At 35.8% G+C, this 26,424-nt stretch overlaps 1 protein-coding gene across 5 annotated transcripts; it reads right to left on the bottom strand.

Annotated features, from left to right (window-relative positions):
• Positions 1-7,596: 7,596 nt before the first annotated feature.
• LOC113287212 (probable sugar phosphate/phosphate translocator At1g06470) lies at positions 7,597-15,714 on the bottom strand. Of its 5 annotated transcripts, none has more exons than XM_026535897.1 (13): positions 15,460-15,714; positions 14,516-15,110; positions 14,246-14,415; positions 13,545-13,630; positions 13,326-13,375; positions 12,844-12,911; positions 11,265-11,365; positions 11,048-11,060; positions 10,641-10,825; positions 10,362-10,448; positions 8,774-8,868; positions 8,273-8,427; positions 7,597-7,961 (listed from the first exon to the last, which is right to left on the bottom strand). In XM_026535897.1, exons 2-12 carry the CDS (start codon positions 15,043-15,045, stop codon positions 8,307-8,309), a joined length of 1,506 nt encoding a protein of 501 aa, XP_026391682.1. In that variant the 5' UTR covers positions 15,046-15,110; positions 15,460-15,714; the 3' UTR covers positions 7,597-7,961; positions 8,273-8,306. The 5 variants fall into 5 exon arrangements, 4 of the variants coding, with proteins under 4 accessions (XP_026391682.1, XP_026391684.1, XP_026391685.1 ...); XM_026535899.1 differs by having other exon boundaries at positions 14,516-15,195; XM_026535900.1 differs by lacking the exon at positions 15,460-15,714 and adding an exon at positions 15,333-15,451.
• Positions 15,715-26,424: the final 10,710 nt, after the last annotated feature.

Below are 26,424 nucleotides of genomic sequence, written 5' to 3' on the forward strand. Positions count from 1 at the left end.
TGGTGCAATTTTTTATGAAGCTACAGAAGTGTTGATGTTATGGGTTACAGCTGAGCTAAGGTTAAGGGAATGGCATTGCAGGTGGTATTTGACAGAAGTGAAGTCATAGAAAGAGCGGAGTCATGAGTTTCTGGTGGTGTTGTATGTTATTGCAAGTGGTGGTCAGAATGGAGCTTAAGAAATTGCAGTTGAGAAGAAAATGGTGTTGTTATGTTATTGGTGGTTTGAGACATGAAAAATCTACATAAGAAGATGGGTTTGTTGTGGTTCAAGACTGATGCAATGGTTTTTTGGCTGGGTTACGCGGTGAGCTGAGATGGGAATGTTGTTGTTGCAGCGAAGAATAGTGGAGAATCGCAAGTGGATATTGAGCTGCGGCTAGTAATGACTATGTGATGCACAAAGGTTGATTGCAGGAATTTATGGCTTGACAAAGTGATCGCAGGTGGTAATAGTGAGAGCTACAGGGCTTGTAGGCAACTGAGATTTGGAGAAGTTGTGAGCAAAAGCATCAGAAGACAAAGATGGTGGTACATGGAAATGCTGTGAAGAGTGCAGATGAATGAAGCCAAGAAGAACTGACTTGTAGTTGTGAAATAATGAAGCTGAAACTGTGGTATTGAAGTTGTAGTTGTTGTCAAGAGCAAGGGACTGAATGGGTAGTTCTGAGATGGAATTGAGTTGCAGAGGGTAAGGAATGAGCTGAATGCTTTCAATAGATGAATGTTAGGATGTTTATAGGGAAGAAGGGTATGAAATGGTCTGAACTTGGCCGGGGAAACAACCAGAAAGCAGAGGAAACTCTATCGGAATTTGAGTACGACGAATTGACTCAACGATCCAGGTACCTGACTCACCGATCCAATGATCTACTCAGATGGACTTGGGCTCTTACATGTGGGATTGATTCTGATGGTTAGCATATGCGGTTGGAGATGGCTGAGGTTTTAGAAATCTGGAAAAGGCAGAGAAGGTATAAAAGGGAGGCGTATTATCTTTCCTAGGGGAGCTCTCTATCTTTTAATATCTTTGCTTCTACTTTTGTTCTGGGGTTTATACATGAAATATTTACTCTTTCTTCTTGTTATGAATCCATGAACATGAGCTAGATATTTTATTATTGGTTAAAGATGTAGTCGGATTTTGCAAGCATGTTATTTGATTTATGAATTAGTTTCCTCTCAAAATCATCGTTCACTTTCTACGGTTTATAATAATTGCATGATTGTCGTATTGCAATATGATTGAATGTTTGTTTAGTTAAGTCTAGAATTGATTGAACTTACATCCATATCTATAGCTATTTTAAGGTTTATCATCGAGCGATAACCTTGAATACGAGTAGCATGATATGATTATGGTTTGTAGTGATACATCCTTGTAATCATATGTAGAGTTTGACCTTTGTCCGAATTGTTATGCGCAATGTATGATAATTGCATTGATTAGCCTATTTCTGAAACTTAATTCTCATAGGAATTGAACTTAATTAGCGCAAGGCGTTAGGTTATTCTTTAGGTAGAATTCACATACGCAGCTCTAATGTGTGTGTTGATGAACTTAGGAAATTTACGGAATATTCTTGCAATAAGGTATTCTAGGACTTTTGATGATAGCGAGATTAAATACGAATTCTATTCATATATTGAAAAAATTGTTTACAATTGAAGATGAAACCTTTACTCAATATTCCACATCCTTGATTTGCATGTTTACTTTTTATTGTTTTGCTTTTGTTTTATTTTAGTTTATAAAAATCAGAAAATCCACCCCCCCCCCCCTCCCCTTGTTACTTATATGAGACGGAAACAACTTGACAACCTTAGTCCTCTCTGTGGGAACGATCCTTTCTTACCCTTGCTATATTATATATTTTGAGTAGTGAGAAAGTAATTTATTTTTGACGCATACGACAGTGATCAACACTTGAACTGATTCAGTCAGTCCCTGACTCAACTGACTCAACCTCTGACTCAAGTACCTTGATCGAGTCGACTCAGTTGACTCGAGGAATTGACCCGGTTGACCTAACCGGTTTGACTTTGCTGGTCACCTGAGATAGTTTCCGGTGGATTTTCCAGCCAACTACCGGCGGCATATTTTTTATAGAATTTTTATATGGGTATTTTTCACACATGGGCTTGGTAGACATCTTGGTTATGGACCTTTGGATATTTGACCTAATATTGAAGACAAGAAAAGCTACAAAAGGAAAAAGTCTTCTAGAACTTTGGATATGACGTATTTTCTACTTGGAGGTTTGGAGAGAGTGTTGGATATCTTAGGGTTTGCGTTGGTTATTTTCATCATCTTTATTCATTATAATTATGTTGAGGAACTCCATAGCTAGGAGTAGATAAATCTTATAATATTGGTTAAGAATGTAGTCCGATTTCGAGAATTGTGCTTGATTAATGCGTTAGTTTTCTCTCTTGACTATCGTTCAAATCTTTATTGTTTTTCATAATTGCATGATTGATGTATTGCAATAGGATTAAAATGTTTTTTTAGTTAAATGGCAAATTAATTGAACTTGCATCCTTGTCCATAACTAGGTCTGTCAATGGATGTTAACGTAACGGATATTGTCTCTTCCGCTACCGCTGCCATTAAAAATTAGCGGATATCCGTTATCCGTTAAGTTCCGGCGGAAATAGGAAAATCAAAAACGTTGCCGTTACGTTGGATTTACCGGATAACGGATATTTATCCGTTACCATCCGGTACAAACAGAAAATAGACTAAAAACACATATCAGCTATTAAATCCAACAAAACAGGTTCTAAATCCATGCCACACACACACACAAAAACAGACATACAAATATTCAGATGTTTTAGGCTTCTAGCAAAAGAAAAAATCATATTTTCTGAAAAGAAAAAGACATCTCCATGACTCCATCTCTATTTTCGACGATACACAAACACAACACAAGTGAAAAAATTTACACGTGCAATACGCACGTTAGCGGATAACGGAACTAAACCTAACGGAAATGCACGGTTCCACTACCGTTACGTTAAGAAGGGATTATCCGTTAACTTATCGGTATCGGATATCCGTTTACCGCTATGTCGGACGGTAGCGGTAACGGCTAACGGATTATCGGTATCGGCTAACGGAAAATCGGTATCCATTGACAGGCATATCCATAACTAAGTTAGGGTTCATCATCGAGCGATAACCCTAAATACAAGTAGCATGATATGATTACAGTTTGTAATGATACACTCTTGTAATCATATGTAGAGTTTGACCTTTGCCCGAATTGTCATGCGCAATGTATGACAATTGTATTGATTAGCCTATTTCTGAAACTTAATGCTCCTAGGAATTGAACTTAATTAGCGCAAGGCATTAGGTTATTCTTTAGGTAGAATTTACATTTGCAGCTCTAATGTGTTTGTTGATGAACTTAGGAAATTTGTGGAGTAACTTGCTCTCTTGATACTCTACGGCTTCTGATAAAAAAGAGATTAAATCATAATTCTAATCATGTATGCAAGCACATATTTAAGATTGAAGATGAATTCCTTGACCAATATCTTTCTATCATTGATTATTTATCTTATTATATTTTGATTTTGATTTACTTTTATTGCTTTACATAAAATCAAAAATCCCCCCATTGGTTACTTAAGAAACTGAAAATAGAATAACAACAATTGCCTCTCTGTGGGAATGAATTATTTCTTACCATATACTTAATCCATATTATACGTAAGTGAGAAAGTTAAATTATTTTTGACGCATACGACAGCGGTCATCGGTCCTCTTCATAAGCATATAGACCTCTTTTCTCATGGATTATTATGACTTTAACTCGAATCGGGAGTAATCTTTGTTCTGGGAAACATTAATTCTCACCCGAACTAATGCTATAGGTCATGTCGTCGACCACCCAATTAACTCGTTCTACCTATTTTTTCATATCAAATACACAAACTTTAATTATTCATAGATAATAATTAAAAAAAAATACAAATATAATTAGTAGTGTATGTACCACCATCTCCTTCCAATCACTTTCTTCATTCCTTGATGTCCTTGATTTTGAACTCTCTCCCTTCTTGAATTGTTTCTTTGCTTCCGAATCCAAATTTTGCACATAAGGATAAAACCACTCTTGATACCATTCCATGTAATTCTCATCAACAAGCGAAGTGCCATGAGAACATTTAAGTGCTCTTCTACTCATTTGGTTTACTTCTTCACAACGAGCATTCCAATGATCGATCGATGGTGCTGGTACATTGGTCAATTTGACATCTTTGTCCTTAAATTGGGAGTTGGATGCGGTCAGTTTAAAACGACAGTCTTCAGGTACTATTTTATGAACAATACCAATTTGACGAAGCATTCTACAAGGATCTAAAATGACGAACCCAGTTGAATGAAATAAAGGTTCTACGTAGGTCGCCACATCAGAAAATACTCTATCACCAACTTCATCTTCTCCATCCTCATCAAGTTTCAAATACGGATCAAAAAAACATTATCGATTGTCAAAACATCCAACATTTTCCTCATGTCGACCATTTCTGTTTCTTTATCCTCGGGTTGGGTCCCTTGAAAGGGTTATCTTCCTCCTGTAGGTTTCTCTAGAGCCCAATTCTTATCCCGAGAAGGACTCAAGCATTTAAAATTGTCGTAAACCCATGCATATGGGAAAGGAAAAAAAAAACTATAAATAAGATAACACACAAAATATAGAAGTAAAACAATAATTTGTTATTTAGCAAAAAGATACATGGATAAGAGCAACACATTATGTAATTTGTGTTATCTTCCACCTAGAAGCTTTGCAAAGATTGTTCATCACACTAGCAAGGAGGGCGGTGCCCCACGAGTACCTAGGTACCTCCTTTGTTTCTGGATCGAGACTGACAGTTTTCAACCACTGCAAATAACAAGCATTTACCTTATTTCCTGAGAAATCGAGAAAAATATGGTGCCAAGAGAGTGCAACAAGTAAGTTATAGTTGTATGTCTATCTCTTGCTCCGTCCATCACCACCTATCCACTATCAGTCTTAGGGAGAGAATCCTCAAACTTCTCCCTCAGGCGGACTATGTTAATCTTCCTTGTCATATTAATTGTTTCAGGACGTTCACCCGGTAAACTGAATGGCCTTTTAGCTTTAGGCAAGGCTCCGCCACCTATCTCAAACTTTTCTTTCGGTTCAAGTTTGTCCCATCCAAGACAATATTTCTCCAAGACAAAAAGCTCTTCAAAAGGAATAAAATTGTTGAAACCCTCGAACACAACTTTTCCTTCCAAATCCAGACCGGTAATTTGCTTTGCATCATCCGAACTTATAGTCATCTCATCGAATGGGAGTAGAAAAATCATGGTTTCGGGACATAATCTTTCTCTAAAACCACAAACAGTCACAACATCATAGGTCTTCTGCAAAGCCTCGATTCCAGACCATAACCTCGAAGCTTTTACCAAAGCTACCACATCTGGATGCTCTCTATCCAACGGCCAAAACTTTCCTTGTTGGTGTATTAGTTTAGGGACCGCTTTATCAGGAAAATACAAATAATATAAGATGTTGATTGTTACAATCAAATATCCATAATAAAATGAAAATAACATATATTAAATTTGATTTATTACCTTTGCGGCACAGACCCTAGCAGCCCATGATGACTGGTAACCAAACAAGACGGATCTATCTTTTGGCTCACCCCAAGGTCTCACATTCTTCTTGAGAAGTAAAAACTGCATAACATCAATGATTTGTCTTGCTGAGTCTTTTGGTGGATACTTCTTCTTCTCCCTATTCTCCCCCTCCATCACGCCTTTACCCTTATCAATAGCAGCATCAGCAGCACTTGTTTTGGCCAAGTTTTCTTCTACAATCTATAAATTTGGTTGTTCAACAACCACATTTGCACTTCCTCCACCTTCACTTCCTCCACAAGTAGCAACTCCACCTTCATTTCCTCCATCAGTGGAAGCTCCACCTTCATTTCCTCCATCAGTGGAAACTCCACGTTCATTTCCTCCATCCATGGCAACTCCACTTGCATTCCTTGCATTTTGCACCCAATGGTTTTGTGTGACGAGGTTGCGGATTCGGGACATTACAAGGTGTTACTTATTGTGTTCTTTTCCTCCTCCTTTCATTTCCTCTGTTCAAAGACAAACAAGGCCAAAAAAACAAAAGCAAATGAGTGAACGCAATTGGAAAATCTAGACATAACCAAGCCATGACACAAAACACGGCTAGGAAAAATTGACAGTCCTAGAAGCAACGCAATTTACGGATGGGATCTTTAGTAATCGATCAAGACATAACAACAATAACGGTTAGGAAATAAAATTTGCGGGTTGGTTACTCAAATTACAGATAGGAAAATTCGAGCCGCAAACGCTACCGCTGGATTAATTTTCAACATAGTAGAAGATACGTCTAGGAATAATCTAGTTGTGAAATATATGGATGGGATTTTGAGTTATCGACCAAGCCGTAACACACAAAACGGCTAGGAAAAAATATTTACGGTTAGGAACTAAAGTTGCGGATAAGAAAAACCTAGACGTAAACACTACCGCTGAATTACATTTCGAACACAGAAGAAGTCACGACTAGGAATAACCTAGTCGTAAACAAATTGTTGAGGTTAGGATTTCCCAACTCTCATCCGCATCGCCTATGTTACGGCTGGGAGTTCTTAGTGATCCCAACTGTAATCCTTATTTACGGCTGGGAAAACAAGAACTCCCAACCGTAATCCTTATTTACGGCTGGGGAAACAAGAACTCCCAGTCGTAAGCAGTTTTAGAAATGGTTTTTTCAGACCTAAAATTTTCGAAACTAACTGAATAATCATTCAAACGCTTAAATAAAGAGTGGGTTTTTCAATTCATACCTTATTGCAGTCATATCAGGAGTCTCGGCGGCTGGTTCATCTCCTTCATTCCACTTTCAGAACTAGATTTATCTGGTTCAGGAAGAGGTTGTTTCGACGATCCTGCCTTTTCCTTTGTCCTCACTATTGTTTTATACAATCAATTCAATTGAATCGACGATTAATCATCTCAAACGAAGAGGAGAAAAAGAAGAAGAAAAGAAAGAGAGGAGAAGAGGAAAAGAAGAAAAAAAGAAACAGATGTCAGTTTCTTTTAGTTCTAATGATTTCTGTTTTTTACTTTTTTTTTTCTTTTAAGAAAAAAATGAAATTTATTTATTAGAATTGTATATTTTATTTAATACGGAAAGGAAAAGTGTTTACAAGTAGCTGGTTGGGAGCCTTGCAACAAGCTGAGCCACAACGCCTTTTTGAATTGCGAGACCTATGCGTTGAAATAAAAATTAAATTTATTTATTAGACTAATTAGTTAATGGAAGGGTAAAAAGATAATAAATTAAAATTATTGAGGGTATTTTTGAACTTTTACATAGATTAGGTCCCATATCCACATTTTGGTTTTATTTATCATTTTAAGCCCCAAAATCCCAGCCCCCTACCGCCCCAATAATATAGTTCTTTTTAATTGTTGAAATTTTGGAACTTTAGTGAAAAATGGCGCATTCACAGTTTCAATAAGATTTTAATACAACAAATTGTAAGCATTTGTAAAGAAGTTTCCTCTAGTGGGACTAATAAAGGCAACAAAGTTGCGAACATTATTAGGAAAGCCAATCTAACATAACATGCAAAAGTTGGACGAAGTTTTGTATGTTCAAAGAACTCATCAATGTGTCATGGCAGCGTTCAGAACCATAACTGAATAACACAAATTGGTACAATCTATTACAGCTTGCTGCTGTTACCTGTACATCATTTATGTTTCAATGAATTGAAGATATCATACTATAAAAAATGGAATACACATATTCTAAGTCAGTAAATTATTCAGAATATAGCTCATCGAAACCAAAAAGGTATCAGTTTAATCTAGCCTTTGAAAATTGAAGGAGTTGTATAGCCTCCATCTCCCTTCTATATCTGAAATGAAAACTTTGACGTCAAACTCTAATAAGATTGTTGCTCAGCAAAGATGAGATCATGCCATATATGATAGAAGTTTTATCTTTTCAGAAGTCGGTCATTACTGTTTTACTTGGAATCACCAAGTCATGAGGGCTTTCATGAGCAAGATATGTAGTTTTTGTTAAGTGGTTGCGAAAACTTACCCATCAAATATCATGACCATCATGATAGAAAGAAAAGGTTGGTAGATGAAAAGGACTTTATATGAGGCTGAAATTGACCATAATAGACTGCTTACTGGATGAAATACCTAGCAGAAAACTCACCCTCATTTTCATGTCAAAAAGACAACTAAAATTCTCAAGTATCGACATGGTGATCCTCCATCTCCTCAAGGATAACATACTTCGCAGCTACATTTTTGGGTGATAACCCAGATTCATCAATTACACTAGTTTGGCATTCTTGATGCTTTTGATATCTGCAAATGGATCATAAATAGGTAAAAATAGAAAACCAGTATACATAAAGTCATCTGTTATGGTACAAGGGAATGAACCCACTATCCTGAGATTTAAGTCAAGTTCCACCCATCAGGTGAGCTGCGCTACATGAAGCTATGTAGTTATTTATGAACCATGATAATGCAATTCAGTGTTTACTTGAAGAAAAAAAAACACAAAAGAAAGCCACTAAAATAATATATAAAAAACGGTTGGTTATAAAAAACTGTTAGAAGCTTCATAGTTATTTTGGGTTGCACAAAAAAGAACTGCAAACAACTACGTAACATTTTCGCTGCATGAATATTAGGGTCAATTACTTACTTGTACCAGTTGAATAAACTGACACCAAAGATTATTATGAAGAGCCCAACTCCCTTCAACCAGGTAAATTTGTCATGGAAGTAAAACACCGCAACCTGAACATATATCACATAGAGAGGTCAAAGCTTTGTCTCTTCTTAGATAAATGCGTAGCTTCGTAAAGATTTAGCAACAGCAACCATCAATAGAAAACTTCACAGGTTGTAGCTAGTAGCTACTAGCTACGCAAGAAAAGTATGTGAAAAGAATCATCATGACAGAATAGCTCTTCAAGAGGATGTGCAGGAACTCATTGCAAAATGATAAAAGTTGGACAGACCATTTAAGATAAAGGCTAAAAAGAAAGCGCATATTGTATACACTGTTTTAAGAGAGGTCAAAGCTTGGTCTCTTCTTAGATAAATGCATAGTCACGTAAAGATTTAGCAACAGCAACCATCGATAGAAACTTCACAGGTTGTAGCTACTAGCTACGCAAGACAAGTATGTGAAAAGAATTATCATGACAGAATAGCTCTTCAAGAGGATATGCAGGAACTCATTGAAAAATGATAAAAGTTGGACAGGTCATTTAAGATAAAGACTAAAAAGAAAGTGCATATTGTATAGAATGTCTTAAGAGAGCATTAATCAGAGTCATGCAACTCCCCTTCTCCTAGCTTGAGTTAAGCTCTACCAAGATAGGGAAGACTCTGTATATCAATTCTTGCATTAACGATACTTATAGTCTAAGTAGAAGAATACATCATTCTCGCACATACGTCGTTCACCACCCTATAGATAACTAGGCTAGGTCTTGCAACATGAGAAAATGCTGGAAGTTTCAAAAATAACTACCATTTTTGCTACATTTTCATGTCCAGGGATTCGGCAAGAGTTTCTAGCACTAATTACAACTATATCTTGTCTACTTTTTGTTTATTTTCTCACTGAAATAGATCTCTGGATTTTATATTTCTTGCTTGTTTTCCTCTGGCTCTGCTTTAGTTTCAAAAACAAGAATTCTAAATAGACCGAGTAATCAGACACTTCCAAAACCGACCCACTCACATTTATGTGGGACCTCCCAGTTCACCCCAAAAAGGTTAAAACTCCCCTAAATAGGCCTTAGTGTTTTGGGGATGTTTGAGAGGTCTATCCAGAACCTTTCTGTATAAAAATGATACCAGAAAGCACTGCAAGGTATGCACGAGATTCCATACATGCAGTTTTGAATAGTGGGAATATTATAAATACCCTCCATTTTAGTTGACCTAGCACAAACACCCCCGAGGGGTAAAAACTTTATTTTTTTTGGAGTCAACTTATCAAAGTTGCTTCCACTTTTGGAAGCAACTTGTATTAAGTTAAACAACTTGTACTTAGTTGCTTCCACTTTTTAAAGATAGGGGTATTTTACTAAGTTTAATAAGGGTATATTTTAAAAGGTAGATTTTGAGGGGTATTTAAATAATCATCATTTAACTCATCTTGTAACTCAAAACTGAAATATTCCAAGAAGGTCATATAATATGATAATAACTGCAAGGATATACAGCATATATAATATAGACCTAATAATAACAAATATATGAAAAAGTATGCATACCAAAATAGTGACAACTTCCTTGACGACTCCTGCAATTGTTACGGTTACTGCACTGGTTGCTGAGACAAGAATGTATTCTGTTAAAACCTACAAAAGACGACGTCGAAGGACTTTTATATGAGATAAATGTGGGATAGAGAAAAAGAGGATTAGCAAAAACAAACAGAATATGATTCTCTTCTAATGGGTTGTGAGGAAGACCCGAGACATCTCTGGAAAACAATCACAACCACAATGTGATGTTGTTCACTGAAAAAACACAGTAAAGCGAGTATTCACCATAAAGAAGGCTAGCGTTCCGCCAAGAAACATCAACAATGCACTTCGAAAGACATGCCATGAACTATCAAAGTAAATATTCTTTCTGAATTCATCCCATGGATCCATAGCAAGAGAGAGTATAGCAGTTGCCACAGCCATAACTGGAGTAACATAGCTCATCAGAGTAAGTGGGTTCTTTAGACCTGGAAAATCCAAGTACAAGCAACTCAGAAACTTTCTACAAGATACCATCCTTCGACATAACCAGGACTAGCAAGGCTCCATTTTCTAAAAAAAATTACATACAAGTTTTAACCAGAGAATATTCATGTACATGCTGGTCGAGGCATTATTTAACTTTGACTGTTTCCTAACCACAAATGGAAATATATTGGAATAGGAATACCAAAAACTAAATTGCTTACCATAAGTTTCTTTCTTCATTTCAGTTTAGGAATGGTGAACAAAAAAAAAGAAAAGGAAATGTCAGAAGCTGGACCCAGAATAGGACAGACAAACAAAGAAATATAGAACATCACACTAATAAATGGAATATTTCGGAAGCATAAGTGAGCAATCAAAATTTTTGAAATTAAAAGCATGAAAGTGAAATATGTAAGGTAAAACAGAAGGAAGTCACACCTGCAAAAGAATCTGAGTCATGGACCAGCGAAACCCAGACATGACAGCAGCAAGCATAACAAATACGAATCCCCAAAATTGAAACTCTGTTTCCTTTGCAACTGCAGGCAGATAATGTTCAGTAACACACCGTAGGATTGGTGAGATTAAAATGCTTGAGAAGTGCAAAAGACTTGATGTCAGACCAAATACTACAAGGACTATCACCCAGTTAAGGTTGAAAAATAGGTTTCACAAAGAAGTTCGATTCTACTAGAGGCCTAAACTAGAAGAGTCAGTCATTCTAGATGATAGAAAACAGTGAAATACACAGAACACTTAAAGGACATATAAGCAAAACTTGTGTAGATGCCTCTGTAGTGGGCGCGGTGAAGTCATTGGATGGTGATATCCACGACCTTAGGTTGAAACACGCCTAAACCATAATTTACCGACCAAGATAAAGAACTTACTATAGATATGTTGATGGACAATAAAAAAAAACTCCAGTCAACTATTAATGGGGTGACTGTGACATTGGGACTGTAGCATTGCGCTCAGGGACGGAGCTAAGTGTAGCTTAGGTGGCCCCTGCCTCCCCTGTTTTTAGTTAATTCCTTAAAAATCCTTTGAAGTTCTTATTATTAAGAAGAAAAAATTTCTTAATAAGCCCCCTGAATATATTTTTTCTAGATTAGCCCTCCTTGTGGAAGGTTTCTGGCTCCGTCCCTGACTGCACTATAGACATTTTGTCATACATTGCATCACCAACAAAATACAAAAGATCAGCGTTAAGCTGTGTTTTTGAAGGATTTCAAAATTCCCGAGCTTCACATTATATCTAATATCATTTGGATGACTCAAAAGGTTCACCTATGAGAGTTGACTCAATCTTTTCCACAGGAAAAAGTGAACTATGTTCCCTAGAAAAAAATGATTTCTATAAAGATCTTCAGCTATCACTAAGATAAATTTCGACCTTTGTGTTATGGAACAGCTTGACCATTGAAATATCACTTATGGCTCTTGATCGAAGCGGCGAAGCCTATCACCCCATGAACATGCAAATATAAATCATTAAAAAAAAAGTTACAGTGACTTCTTTACTGTTGTCTGCTCACGCAAATTTTCTCAGGTAAGGAGTTATCTTAGACGTTCCATTGAAGTTAAAGGTTTATCATACATATTTAAATCTGCTGAATGAATCGTGAAGTCTCTCTCTTGATGGACTAGCAAAGGGAAAATCATTCATAACAAGTAAGTTACTGTGACTTCTGTTACCATTCAGGCAATTTTTGCACTCTTAGGTAAGACGGTACACATTTGACAGTAGTTAAAAGGTTTATTCTACCCATTGAATCTGCAGATGCATAATAAGTTATCATTGATCAAATTAAACTTCCACATGCTAGGGTGTTTACTCGGTGTATTTATGCATGAACATGTAGGTTTTTTTAGTGTATACAAGCATTAGAACTTTTTCCAATATGTATTATTCACGTATATATTGCTTTTAGATACTGGTTGTATCCACTAACATATTCACATAATTAGCTTTCAACTATTTCAGATCTATAATACACCTCATGAAGCTTCATACCTGTTAACAAAATTCCAACAGAGATGACTGATATGATGCCAAGAAGTTTAACACTTGGAGACTCCAACCTATCAAAAAACCATAGAGATTGAAGATTAAAAACGCTAACTGCAGAAGTAATATAAGGAGTCCAGCACATGTTTTGACCCTATGCTACTCTACTGACAACAGAGAAAACTTCGAGCTTTTTCTAGTAGTTTTTCTTCTTTAGAAAATACAAGACCTTCATGTTGCTTCCTAACTGGACTTCGAATCTGAGATTCTGAGTGAAACTACAGGTTTTCGTATTAGGATAATAATAATCAGGGATTACATACCATGATAACTATAATGGTCTTAACAGCCATGCAGTTACTAGTACGACAAGCAGAGATAAAACTTTACTATGTCATCATGCCGGGACACGAGGATGGATATTCTATTATCTTAAAGAGACTGCTTGAATCATGAAGGATACAAATGCAAAGGAACAGGTAACTCACTTGAATGCAAAAGCAAATAGAAGTAGAAATATAGGAGATGCTGATTTACACTGCAAAAAGAGATAAGTTCACAACAAAGATTACTTGGTGAAAAATAAGGAGCAAAACATATTGTCCTTGCCCATTATTGATTTGAGAAGATACATTGCAGAAGAATCTCGATTCAAAATATATAACGAATCCAAAACAAACAAGTTGGGAGAAAGAGAAGAAACCAACCATGGTCGCAAATGTGACAGAGATGAACACAAGAGAGGCATTGCTCAGGTTTATGTCCAGTGCAGTTCCAAGAGCCGTGGGAACAACTGTTAAAGGGAAAGTCCATCTGTAGCATTAGTTGTTAGAGAAGTTAATAAAAATAAAACCGCTGTGTTGATTTAAATGACCAAAAAAAAAAAAATGACAAGAAAGAAATATCATGACTGAGAATAACAGGTGTTATCCAAGGATCTATAGAAAATAAAAACAAATGTATCCAGAGACATATCTTATAAGTTTCACATAAAAATACAACATTACACTAATCTCTGCCCTGATCAATTTGTTTTCTTGTTGTACATCTTGCTAGCTAACTTATATACGATATTACTACTCCATTTAATGCTCAAGAATCAAGCTACTTGACGAAGATGTTGTCAAAATACTATACACTACTCCATTTGATGGTTCAAGTTCATTACTGCTTTCAGTTTCAGTTTCATGGTAAAACAAAAGAAAATTTGAATTGCCCAAAGGAAGCGTATTCAGAGATAAAGGAAGCATATTCAGAGACACGATTATAGTTAGAAAAAACAAAACTAAAAAGAAGGACAAAAAGAAGGTAAGGTGGGTTTGATTGGTGAAATCACTGAAATCTACAAAAAAAATGAAATGAACTCCCAGATATAAATGGAGGAAGATATGAAGAAGATGGATGTTACCTCTCATGAAGTAATCCTTCCATGACATTGTTACTGTGGGTTGAAATCTGTTAGACCAAAACCATGTAATAAAATTCGATAGAACAGCTTGCATCCCAAAGTGGATAGTATTCATCAACATGGGAGCCGGGAATTTACCCAACTTTTCTCCTAATAATGTTTTGTTATAACTACATAAACAATGCACAAAAAATTTATTAGTTGAGCAGACAAGAATAGTAAAGTTAACTGACAAAATGATGTGTGTTTGCTGAATAAACGAGCACTCACATTGTCAAACATGTACTGAAAGTGTACCATACGAGTATGAAAAACAATGTCTTGAGCACAATGGCCATATCAAGAGAATTCTGTGTATCCAGTGTCGTTTTATAGCTTCCTCTTGAACTGGAGTCATGGGCATCAAAATCTGAAACAGGCAATTCTCGAATAGACTCATTTTCAATGTCAAATGGCACATAGTTCAGTCCATTTGTATTTTCATCCACATGATTATGAGTCCTAACCATGGGCATGGTGTGATTCCCATTCAGGTGCATGTTTCTCGGATTAGACAGTCTGTCCTTACTCAATAATTTGCTCTCTTGTCCTTCAGTTTGAAGAAACGGCAACTCAAAATCAGAGTCTTCTACAGTTTCATCAGCATGCTCCGAAGGACGATGGAAATGAATGATGCCGTCCTCGTCAAACCAGCGTGAGAAAGATGGTTCCCTTCGAAGAACCGGTCTGTCACTTTCTTTTTGAATATCTTGAAGCTCAATTGCATCATCCTTTTCCACCTCCAGATTACTGTCTACCATCTCCTGTCTTACTCTAACTAAGAGTCATATTAACTCATCAATCCAAAAGAAATAAACAATTCCACCTTCAAATCATCCAAAAAAACAAAAAACCGTAATTCAATAATCTCTGAGGCCACAAATAAAATCCAAACGAAAACACTCGGATTACTGCAAATACCAAAATCTCAAAATAAATAAATAATAATAGTAATCAAATCAAATCAAATCAGCCATCATAACAAACAGAGCTAAGAAACTATCTTCAGATCTTGTCATTACAATCGATTTCAAAACGCATAAATTACCAATTTAGAATTTCCAATCCAGCTAAAAGTCTTTACATCTCAATATTTTCAATTTAGACGGGATGCATTATTATCTACCTCTACCTTTTCGTTCAATGAAAAATGCAAATAAAAAGAGACGTCTGACCTGAAATGGCAATAGGTGGTTCAAGGATCTTGATCAGACGAGGGAAGAGATCCTTTTAAATAAGATCTCGAAAATGTAACGACAGGGAGAAAGATAGAGAGACCTGATCTGATCTGATTGCGGAGGCGTTCATGTGTCGTAGTTTTATGTTTGTTAGCCTGTCCGGGATATAAACTGATGATGATAGATTTTTGGATGTTCGATTTTTTCTTTTTTTGTTTTTCGGTGGAGAAAACGTACAGTCGAATTTTAGTAAATAATATTACGACAAAACCAGTGTACGGCTCGGTATTACCCTTTTTCATAGCCCATGGCAAATCTAGGGCATCTTGCAAATGAGCAGATTTGTCCATCTCTACCCCCACAATGTGGCCGCCAAACCAAAGAAAATGAATGGACAGAGAAAATGAATGGACAAAGGCTCAAATATAGGGCTATGTTTGGTATAGTTTTTAGAAATCATTTTTTGTTTTTAAAAACAGTAAAATCGGAAAACACTAAAAAAACCGGAAAATGGGTTATATGATCATAACACATAAAGTGTGGGACTAATGGATTTGTTAAATATAGGTCTTGATGAAAAAGATATAGGGGAAATTAGGGGGAGACCCAAAAAAAATAATATTCTCATTGTCAAGCCCACAATTAATTTTGGGTACCGTGACACTCATAATTATTTCCGTGACACCCATAATTATATGAAATTCTTAAAAATGTATGCATGACGGATTATGCATCCGCATGACAGGTTATGCATCAGGGGTATAATTGGCAACGCAACTTGGATATAACATATCTAAAAATCCGCGCCTTGGAATGTTACAAATTTTATATCGTTGGAAATCTTTTTAAGAGAGCTGCGCAACGAGTACAAGCAAGAATATCAAATTTTTGTTTTTCACGAAAAAATCGGAGGTGATCATCATTTTAGGCAAAATTTTCAAAAACTTGATACATAACCATTATGCAGCCACCAAAAAAGATGCATAACACATTCTGCAGACGCATAACAAATTATGCAACCATTTTCTCCATTGCATAACAAATTATGCATTTGGATAACAAAGTTATGCATCTATAACAAGTTATGTAACCATTGTATTAGTGCGTACATAAAAAATTGATGCATAATGCATTATGCATCTATTTTGTCGATGCATAAAAGATTATGCAACAATTTTCCCGATGCATATTGCATTACGCAACCATATTTTTGGATGCATAACAGGTTATGCATCCATTTTCGTGACTGCGTAACATGTAATGCAGATGTTATTGTAGGTGCATGACAAGTTATGCAGTCTTTGTTTTTGTTGGTTTTAATAGTGACAAAAAAGTTGTTGCATAATGTGTTATGCAACCGTTTTCTGGAATGCATAACAAGTTATGCAACAAATTTTGTAGATGCATAATAGGTTATGCATCCATTTTCACGACTGCATAACATGTTACGCAGACATTTTCTCGACTGTATGACAGGTTATGCAGTCATAACGGCATCATCATCATCTTTCCTGTTTCAATATCTCCCATGCATACAAACCAAAACAGCATAAACTCCCAATTTCAGTTCATTGTTGTTGAACTTCCGGCAACAATCCGTACAAAACCAGCCAAAAATTATCTTTACCTAACTCCTTTGTGTTCAGTCTCTTAAAGCCATAAACGATTCTTGTTAGGCATTCCTACGCATGCACAATACAATACACAAACAAACCATTCAAAACAACGCTAGCTTATATCGTTATCCTAAGGTGTTGCGCGTAATAGCACCAACCTTCAAGTAAAAACACTGTTTCTCCATATCAGAAATAATATAAAGAGAAGAGACGCTTCACTGCCCCTTTCATCCCAACAAGAGTCAATCCCTCACAATCATATTCAGTCCATCACCACCAACTCTGAAAAAATTAAAAATTATTAGTCCAACATTAATAATAATTCACTGAATAAAACAGGAGGAATCAGAATCATTCTAAGCTATGTTTTTGTTTCTCCGCAGAATTATGTTTGTGGACAACACTGCAGAATGATAGACATAGAGGAACAGAAATGGAACAGTTCCAGGTTTAGTTCGAGGAAAATTGTCCGTTTCTCCTGTACTAATAATATTTTGGAACTGATGTGGTTTACTAAGTTGTAACCACCATATTGTAAGCTGTCAATTTCATCCAAGACTCTTTGTAATTAGATTCTCTTTAAAACTTTATATACATATGTGTGCAGTCTGTGTTGCAAGTAGTATGGAGTGAACTGGTTGTAAAATCTTCTTCTCTGTCAAAATATAGATGTACAGAGAGACTTAACAAGAACTGCAGAAGAGGTCTACACAGCATCAACTTAAATAGAATCCTAAAGAATCATTTACGAAGTCTCGCGAGTCATGTATTGATAGTTGAACAGTATTTGCATTGCATATTGCATATTTAAAAAAAAATGAAAAAACAAACATGTAAGCTACCGAAAATTTCAGATTTCCCGTCATTCAGGGTAAATTTGCAAATCTCAATATCTAAGTTTTCTGAGATTAAATACACGGGTTTGTAAATCCAGTTTGACTAATCACAAATCTTTAATTGAAATTTTTTTGTGAGAGAAAATCAATTTTCGATGTAGAGCAAGATCTGGGTTTTTATGAAATATTTTTTCTAAAATTTGTCTTCCAAATCACTAGATCTGACTACTTCAAAAGCAAAATCAAGGAAAGAGAAGGGGTTCATCCTTTTAAGGTCGATCGTTGATGTAACTTTGTTTTGAAGGGGAAATCATATAGGAACCTTAACCCCAATTCCATCCATCAAATCTAAAATTTAGTTTTTTATCAAGAGATCTAGATAAGAAACCTTACAAATTTCACATCTCTCCTTGTTAAGCCCTAATTACACCAACATTGATGAAGATTTTCATCTGATCTCTCCAATTTAGAGCATTCTTCAATAATACGCTTGCGAATTCTTTCGGTATTTCATTACAGTTGAGAGGAAGAAGAAGAATTGAGAAGTAGTTCGGTTAAAACAAAGACCAAAACATAATTTTATAAATTCTGGGCTTGAGGGAAATTTTGTAATAGAAAATGGGTGCGCCCGTAAACTTTTGGGACGGTGGGTTTGCCAGTGGAAAAAAATTGAGAAATGGGTGTGACCGTAGTTTTCACAAAGATATAAGAGCAAGGGATATGGGTAGTGTCACCCTTTCAAATGAAAGAGTGCACTACCAATTTGAGCAAATTAGGCTCTCCTACGGGTAGGTTTCAACCCACTTTTCCCACAAATCCTTCCACACACTCGTTCATACGAACGAGTGGTTGGGTGTTTCACAGTAGACGGGGGACTATCCCCGTAAGAAAAAATAACAACAAACGGGAGACAGTCTCCCGTAAGGTTTTTATTTTTTTCTTTACGGGGGACAGTCTCCCGTTTATTTTATTTATTTTTCTTTACGGGTGATTGTCCCCCGTTTAATGAGTTTTTAAGATAAAAACGGGAGACTGTCTCCCGTTTGGTATTTGAATTTTGTTCCCCCAACGGCTACATTTCAGCCTATAAAACTAACCCATAAAACTCTTTTCTTTTCATTCCACTTCAATCCAACTCAATTTCATTCTACTCCATTTTAGTTTTGAAGTTCTCTTCTTCTCTTTATCCATGTCTTCTTCATCAACACCGACCCTTTCAACCCAAAAAGCTCAAAAAACTCGTAGGAAACAACAAATTAAATTTACTACGGAGGAAGATGTAGCTCTTTGCGAAGCACATATAGCAATAACGGGTGATGGTAGTGTTGGTGTGCATCAAGGAAAAACCAAATATTGGGATCGTATTATTCCATTATTTATCGAGAAAATGAAAGGTAACCCAAATGATAGAGACAAAACTAGTTTAGAAAACCGAATATATGCTATAAAGAAAGACATTAAGCTATTTGTCGCCGTTCTTGGAAAATTATTTCGAGGAGGACGAATAAGTGGTTACGGAGCCGAGCACACGGTAAGTATTTTTGTTTCGTACGTATTGCTCGTTATGCCATCTATTCCTTAAGGCCACTCCGGGTCCATTTCACACAAATCATCTTTAATTTTAAGAAACAATTCTCTTTTCATACGTAGACGGTCATGAAAATTCTTTTCCGAATAAGTGAGTTTACCATCGGTAAAATAATCACGCATCATAATAGCATCATGAAGAACCATGTTCCTAATGGAATAACGTCTTCTTTTTACCTCAATATGTTCGGGTTGTTGAGCCATGAGAGCTATTGATTGTTGTCACATTAATGTCCTCATCCCATCGCCGCATTAGCTCGTCTCCTTCTTCAGCGTCTAGAAAATTAATCTTCATCCGAGTCTGTGTCACTCATTATACCTGTAAAAAATTTAAAACAAATTAGGACCACGAAAATTTTGCAAAATAACCAACTTCACACATAAATAAGTAAAACAACATGTAACTTAACCAAAATAACATGTCAATCCAAAATAACTTGTAAATCCAAAATAACATTAATTTTTAAACAACCAAGTGTCAAAATAACATACATTTTTAAAAAGAAAAACTACAAAATGACATTCAATTTTAATCAAGCAAGTATCCAATTGCTCTAACTCATTAAGTCCGTAAACCATTGTCCATTCCAAGTAGTATTAGATGGATTAGATGGTTGAGGAGGATCTTGAGTTTCATTAACAACATCCGGATAAACTTGACTAGATAACCCCCCCCCCCCAACCCCCCAACAATTGGAGCATAACACTCTTGTGAATTGAAGGAGCTTCGTAAAATTTGATTCTCACTTCGAAGCCCTACATTCTCATTTTCAAGGATTACAACCGACTTCGAAGATACTCAAGCTATACATTCTCATTCTCATTTTGAGCTCGCTCATTTTCATACACATATGAACTTGTTTGCATAGGAGGAGGATATGGAACATGAAACTGCGCTTGAGATGATGAAGAAATGTCGTCACGATTCCGGCCTCGAACCAATGTTGGCTTAACCCTTGAAAAGTATGGACCAACAGAAACTTGAGACCACCAGCTTTCATACTCCTCAACAGTTGCAATCCTATTGAGTTCCCTACAAGTCCTCAAACCTTTGCACTTCTCACATGCTCTTTGATTCATTCGTATCATTTCATGTTCAGGAGGTGGGCGAGGCGGAATACCTAATACACCGGTTACTTGAAACGAACATCTCTCACCCAAGTACCTATAGCCTTGATCATCTTCAATATCCAAGAAAACACATCGTTTCTTTGACAACCTATGCGAATATCTTAGGACTTCATTATTAATATGCTCACTTCCTCTCCATGGCTTCCATGTTGTTCCTTGTATTGACCTATTCTCCATTTTCTTACGAGCAATAGTAATTGAATGTCTTCCCATATCCCTTTGAACCTCCGCTAAATTCTCCTTGTTAAACACCTTATTTGGCCACAAATCATCCCAAACCGGTGCATTCCCATCAATTTTGGGAAACAAAGTGTGGAAATAGTAGTAAAACCAATCCTACAAAAAAAAAAAAAAAAAAGTGGGGGAAATTAATATATAACATTTTTCCATAAATATCAACATTAAATGGGTTTAAGATATAAAATGAACCATGTGTACATACCTCTAAGATCATCCACATCCCGTTGAAAATCTTCAATTTTCTACTAGCCTCGCCCAAAGATTTATAAAGACAAGACAACATCGGAGATCCCCAATCAAACCTATTTATGTTTTCTAAATCCAAATCCTCAAAGTTACATAACCATCATACCTTTGTGGTAGATACACTATTTGGCATAAGCACTTGGCCAATCATCCATAAAATAAAAACCCGAACAATTTCATCCCAATATTGTTCCATAGCCACTCCACTCTTTCCTTTAAATGCATTCAACCAATCACACATATCTACACATTTGATACCACCACTCCTCTTGCTCAAATAGGAGGACACATCAAGACCATGAATTATGTTTTTCCCATTCTCACCAATTTCTTCTTCACTATCATTCGGCTCCAAATTCTCATGAATATCTTCTTCATCATCACTTTCTTGCTCGGTTGCTTTGGCTTTCCCTTTCCCTTTTCTAGTGCTTTCTTCTTTTTTGCGGCTTTCTTTTTCTCGGCTTTATCGAAAATAAGTTGAGCTAAATTGGGCAAAAGGTTTTCAACATACTCCAAGCAAGTTTCTTTATTTTCCTTATCACACCAATTTACATAATCTAGCTTTACTCCTTTTCCTACTTCTAAACCCGTTAACCAAGAGAATTCATTGGGTGTGAGCCCTATTTCAAATGTAGGAAAATGAAAAGTATTTGTAGATTTCCAAAACCGCTCAATAATTGCGTGTGCGAGTTGTTGATCATCTTTCGAAACATTTATCTCAAGTAATCGACCCAATCCACATTGGTCTACAAACAACTTACATTTTTTATTTTTACATACAATTTCATACAAATTATGCATATTGCTCCATCCACCTCTAAATCTAATTGAAGGTTCACCATCTAAAATGTCAAGAGTGTTGCATATATGATTTTCTTCACCTTTAGAAGACAAAATAGTATAATCCATTGTTCTCTATATGAACCCTAAAACAAGTGTCATTAACCATTTATCAAAATTAAGCTATAAATCAATCAAATTAAAACAATGAAACAAGAGGTAAACAAAATTAATTCGCTCAACCTTAAGATTAAGCTAAGAATCATACCTTTAATTCGCTCAGTTATCCCAATTAGCTCAACACCTTCAAGAATTTAGAAAAAAAATCAAATTAGGGTAACTTTTAACCAAAACCTAAATAAAATGATGAAATTAATATCAATAAACGATTTTTTTGTTAGAATAGGATTTACCTCTACTAGTTAATCAATGGGATATATTTACTTTTGCAAGAAATCAGATTGCTTATCGTTTTTGAAGATTATAGTGAAGGAGAAGATGAAAAACCATGAAAATGTTGAAGAAAAATGAAAACATCCAAGAGAATTTTCTCCTGATATCGACTTCCCACACAGACGGGGGACCGTCCCCTGTTTGTATTTTTTTTATATTTTAGACGGGGGACTGTCCCCCGTCAAGATTTCTTTTTATTTCTTACGGGGGACTGTCCCCCGTAGAGTTTAAAAAAAACTATTAAACGGGGGACGGTCCCCCGTCTAGTCCTTCTTTTATATTTGCCCACAGTGGCTATACTCGTTCATATGGGCGAGTTAGTCTCCAAATGGAGACTGCCCATAGCCTTTGCTCTAAGAAAAATTAGTCATATGTACACTTAACTTTAATCTTTATTCTTTATCATATCATTTTCTCTCTCTTATTTATTTTCTCACTCTAATATAAAATAAATCACGAAAAATATCTTAACTTCCAAAATATAAGTCCAGTTTTAATGAATTTTATATTTTTAGAAAGGGCTCGAAAATCTTTACAAAACAAGATCCATTGTTGATATGAAATTCGAAAAATTAAAAAAAAAATTTGAACCGGGCCGGTAATACATAATGCACTCAGGTGCAACCTGGCCAAAATTTATTTCCAATAAAAGTATATATTACGCACCCAGGTGCAACTAGGCTAAAATTTATTTCTTATAAAAATATGCATTATGCACCCAGGTGCAACCTGACCAAAATTTATTTCCAATCAATGCATTATGCACCCAGGTGCGCGCAACCTAACCAAAATTTATTTTATATAAAATATGCATTATGCACTCGGGTGCATCTTACCTATTTTGGGGATAAATCTAGGTTTATCTTCCTAATCACTTGTAATATATTATGCACAACCAAAACCACTAGTTCATGATCTAAAACAATAAATCCACCACCATTACCATCAAATTCAACATCAAAACATCAACCAAAAACAAGTATGAATAAAGAAAAAGAAGAAAAAAAGAATAAAGAATAAAAAGAAAAAGAAAAAGAAAGCATTATGCACTCGGATGCACCTGGTGAAAACTTATTTCCTTCCAAGAATATGCATTATGCACTCGGGTGCATCTCGTGTATTACGTGGATAAATCTTGGGTAGTAAAACCTACAATTTTTACAATTTTTTCTTCTCCTTAATTATTTTTGTCAAACACATGATGTGCAGTTTGGTTGACGTTTAAAAGTACGTTTATCCTTGTTGTATTGAGGTCCCCTTGTAGATTCTTCTCCTGCAAATTGAGTTTAGATTAAAGCCAACAATTTTAAGTAAATCTAATCTCCAATCATTCACAATTGTTACACATTTATCACCCAAACATGAGATCGTTGATCTATGAAGATTTAATAGTCCACATGATTGAACCCCAAGTCTTAATTTAGGGACGATTTTAAATTACCATGAAAAATTTGGCATCCTTACTTTATCATTACGGTGTTGCTAACCCCATATTTACATTTGTCATCACTCATTCTCATAGTATAAAGTCATTTCTTGTTGCTGTTATTGGATCGTTATACAGTATCCGACCAACATTTACCTAATCGGTAACAACGACATCCTTTCTTCCGTGTAATCTTGATGCAAAACCAATCAAAACTCTAACGAAAAACAAGTGTTGTACTTCTCCATTAACTATCAATGGTGCAGTCAGTGATACTTAAATACCCATCAAATTAAATAAGCCAAACACAAATCTTTAGTATTGACAAGTTACATCTGGGAAACGAGATGTTGAATGTTGGGTTAGTGTTCAAATGGGGAAAAAAATCAGATTTGTGGATTTTCCCTCTCAGTTTTGTCTCTGTTTTAATGGAGGATGAAGGAAGGTTTGAGAGAAACGATAGAGATTAGCTTCCACGCGAGGATGATAAGAAGCTTTTAAGGTTTATGCGGTCCAAACTCAAAGCATGTGCGCTGGTCACGTCCACAACAGTCTAAAGGGCATATCTGTCAGCTGCTTAAAATTAATTTTATTATTGGGTGAAATATCCACTTTAGGATATTAGAACATTTAATTTGAATCCTTGGCTATTTGAATGAGAGCCGTATTTTACATGTCTTATACACGGAGGAATTCACATCTAAGGCCTTTTTAACCAAAAAAACTGCTAAAAAAACATGTTTGGTATATGTTCGCTAAAATCAAAGAGATAATAGCTTGGTGGATGAATTTATTGGATCCAAGGACATAGCTCAGTGGTATACCATCAACTCCAGTAAGGAGGAAGTCAGGGGTTCGATCCCCACCGTAGAAATTTGTATTTTAATTAGTTGTATAGAGGAATTTGGCGGAGTTGGGTCTAACAATGGGGCTAGTCCTACCGACTGGATTTGGGTGGGGCCTGGATCCGGTTTTAGTCTAGCAAAAAAAAAAAAAGATATGTTCACTGAAAACAGCTTTCCATTGTTTGTTGTTTTAATTGTTTTCCTTTTCTTCTTATTTTTCTTCTCCTTGAATTAAGGTATCTCATGACTATGGTAAAATAAAGGTGGTATGATCTCCTCAAACCTCTCTTCCATGGTTAATTTTTCCCTACTCAAACATTCAATTTGGATGTCCAAAATAAATACTAAATAGTATGGACTGTGTTGTTGTAGCTTATAACTATTTTTTGAAACTATGTTTTCAAAAACAGTTTTCTAAATTTCCTACCAAATACCTTTTTAAAGTATAATAGAAAATGAAAACAAGGAAAAGGGTTATATTTCAAAAACAGTTGAAAATAATTTTTGAAAATTGTTTTTGAAAATGGTACCAAACATGCCCTAAGAGTTTGCCCATCCCATCTCGAATTGAACGGACAGTCTTAACATAAGACGATCGGTGTAATTAGTATGATCGTTGTTAACTAGGTCGGGCGTCGGCTTTAATTGGAACGAAAAAATGTCTCTGACTGAACCGATTGATCCTCTTCCAGCCGGTAACGGCTACATTCATCCAACGTCCATCATTAACTTCCGTGTAAATTCAAACAATTTGAACTCCAAAATCACACCCTATACACCTTCTAATTCCAAAAAGTATTACATTTTCAACTCTGTAACTCTTATTCTCCAGAAAAATGGGCAGTTCATCACAAAACCAAAATATTTCAACAGAAAATGTTTCTCAGCAGAAAACTCGCGGTCCGAAGTATAGTATTGATGAAGATAAGGCTATTTACAGAAGTTATTCAATATTTACTCGTGATTCTATCAATGGTGTTCAACAACATCATAATACTCTTTGGGGAAATTTTTTTAAACAGTTTTGTTAGGAAACTGGGAATATATAAAAACATGATGCTTCGGGTTGTCGAGTCGTATTAATGCAATCAGCAAAGATGCCAACTTATAGGTTGCTTTGATAATGCAAATGGCTCGTCAAACAGGGGGCGGTAAAATGGAAGTTGATTTGGTAAGTCGCAAATGGTAGAATTGATTTTTAAAACATGTTATCTTTGTCGTAATAACTGTTTTAAAAAATATTCTAACTGCAACATTAAAAAACTCGAGATGAATGGCAAAGAAATAGGTCTTCAGGTTTCAAACACGAAGCATGGTTTCACATCCTCAAACAGCTGAACGGATATAACCCCAATATATTAAAAGGATATAGCATGTTTTCACATTCTTAAACAGTTGAACCGATATAACCCCGACCTGTTGAAAGGATATCAAGTACCAAAGGAATCACCTTACGAAACCACAAACGTTTCTCAACAATCCGAGTCTCTTTATTCTTTACTATGTATTGAATTACGAAGTACAACACTTAAGTATGTATTTAGTTACTTGACTATGTGTAGGTGTAGACGGGGAAAAATGATTTGCTGGTTTTTACGGAATTGAGGAGACGACCGTGCAGAGGAGTCTCCTTGAACCAAGCAAAATATTTAACCTCACACAGATGCACTGCAAGAAGGGAGTGCTTTAAGTTCGAGAAATCAATCTGTAGGACTCCGGCCTAAACCAAGACAATGGTCGTTCCAGAGTCAATTCGGCCACAAGAGAGGATGGGTCGATCTGTAGGAGGGAAGCTGAGAAAT

This window comes from Papaver somniferum, chromosome 6 (assembly GCF_003573695.1).
Source record: "Papaver somniferum cultivar HN1 chromosome 6, ASM357369v1, whole genome shotgun sequence".
Lineage (NCBI taxonomy): Eukaryota > Viridiplantae > Streptophyta > Magnoliopsida > Ranunculales > Papaveraceae > Papaver > Papaver somniferum.

Coding starts and splice junctions, on each gene's coding strand:
- LOC113287212 (XM_026535897.1), bottom strand. CDS start 15,045: ATGGTAGACAGTAATCTGGAGGTGGAAAAGGATGATGCAATTGAGCTT. Junction 11,366..12,843: donor TGTTGGAATTTTGTTAACAG/GTATGAAGCTTC, acceptor ATCTGCCTGCAG/TTGCAAAGGAAACAGAGTTT. Junction 10,449..10,640: donor GAACGCTAGCCTTCTTTATG/GTGAATACTCGC, acceptor CGTCTTTTGTAG/GTTTTAACAGAATACATTCT.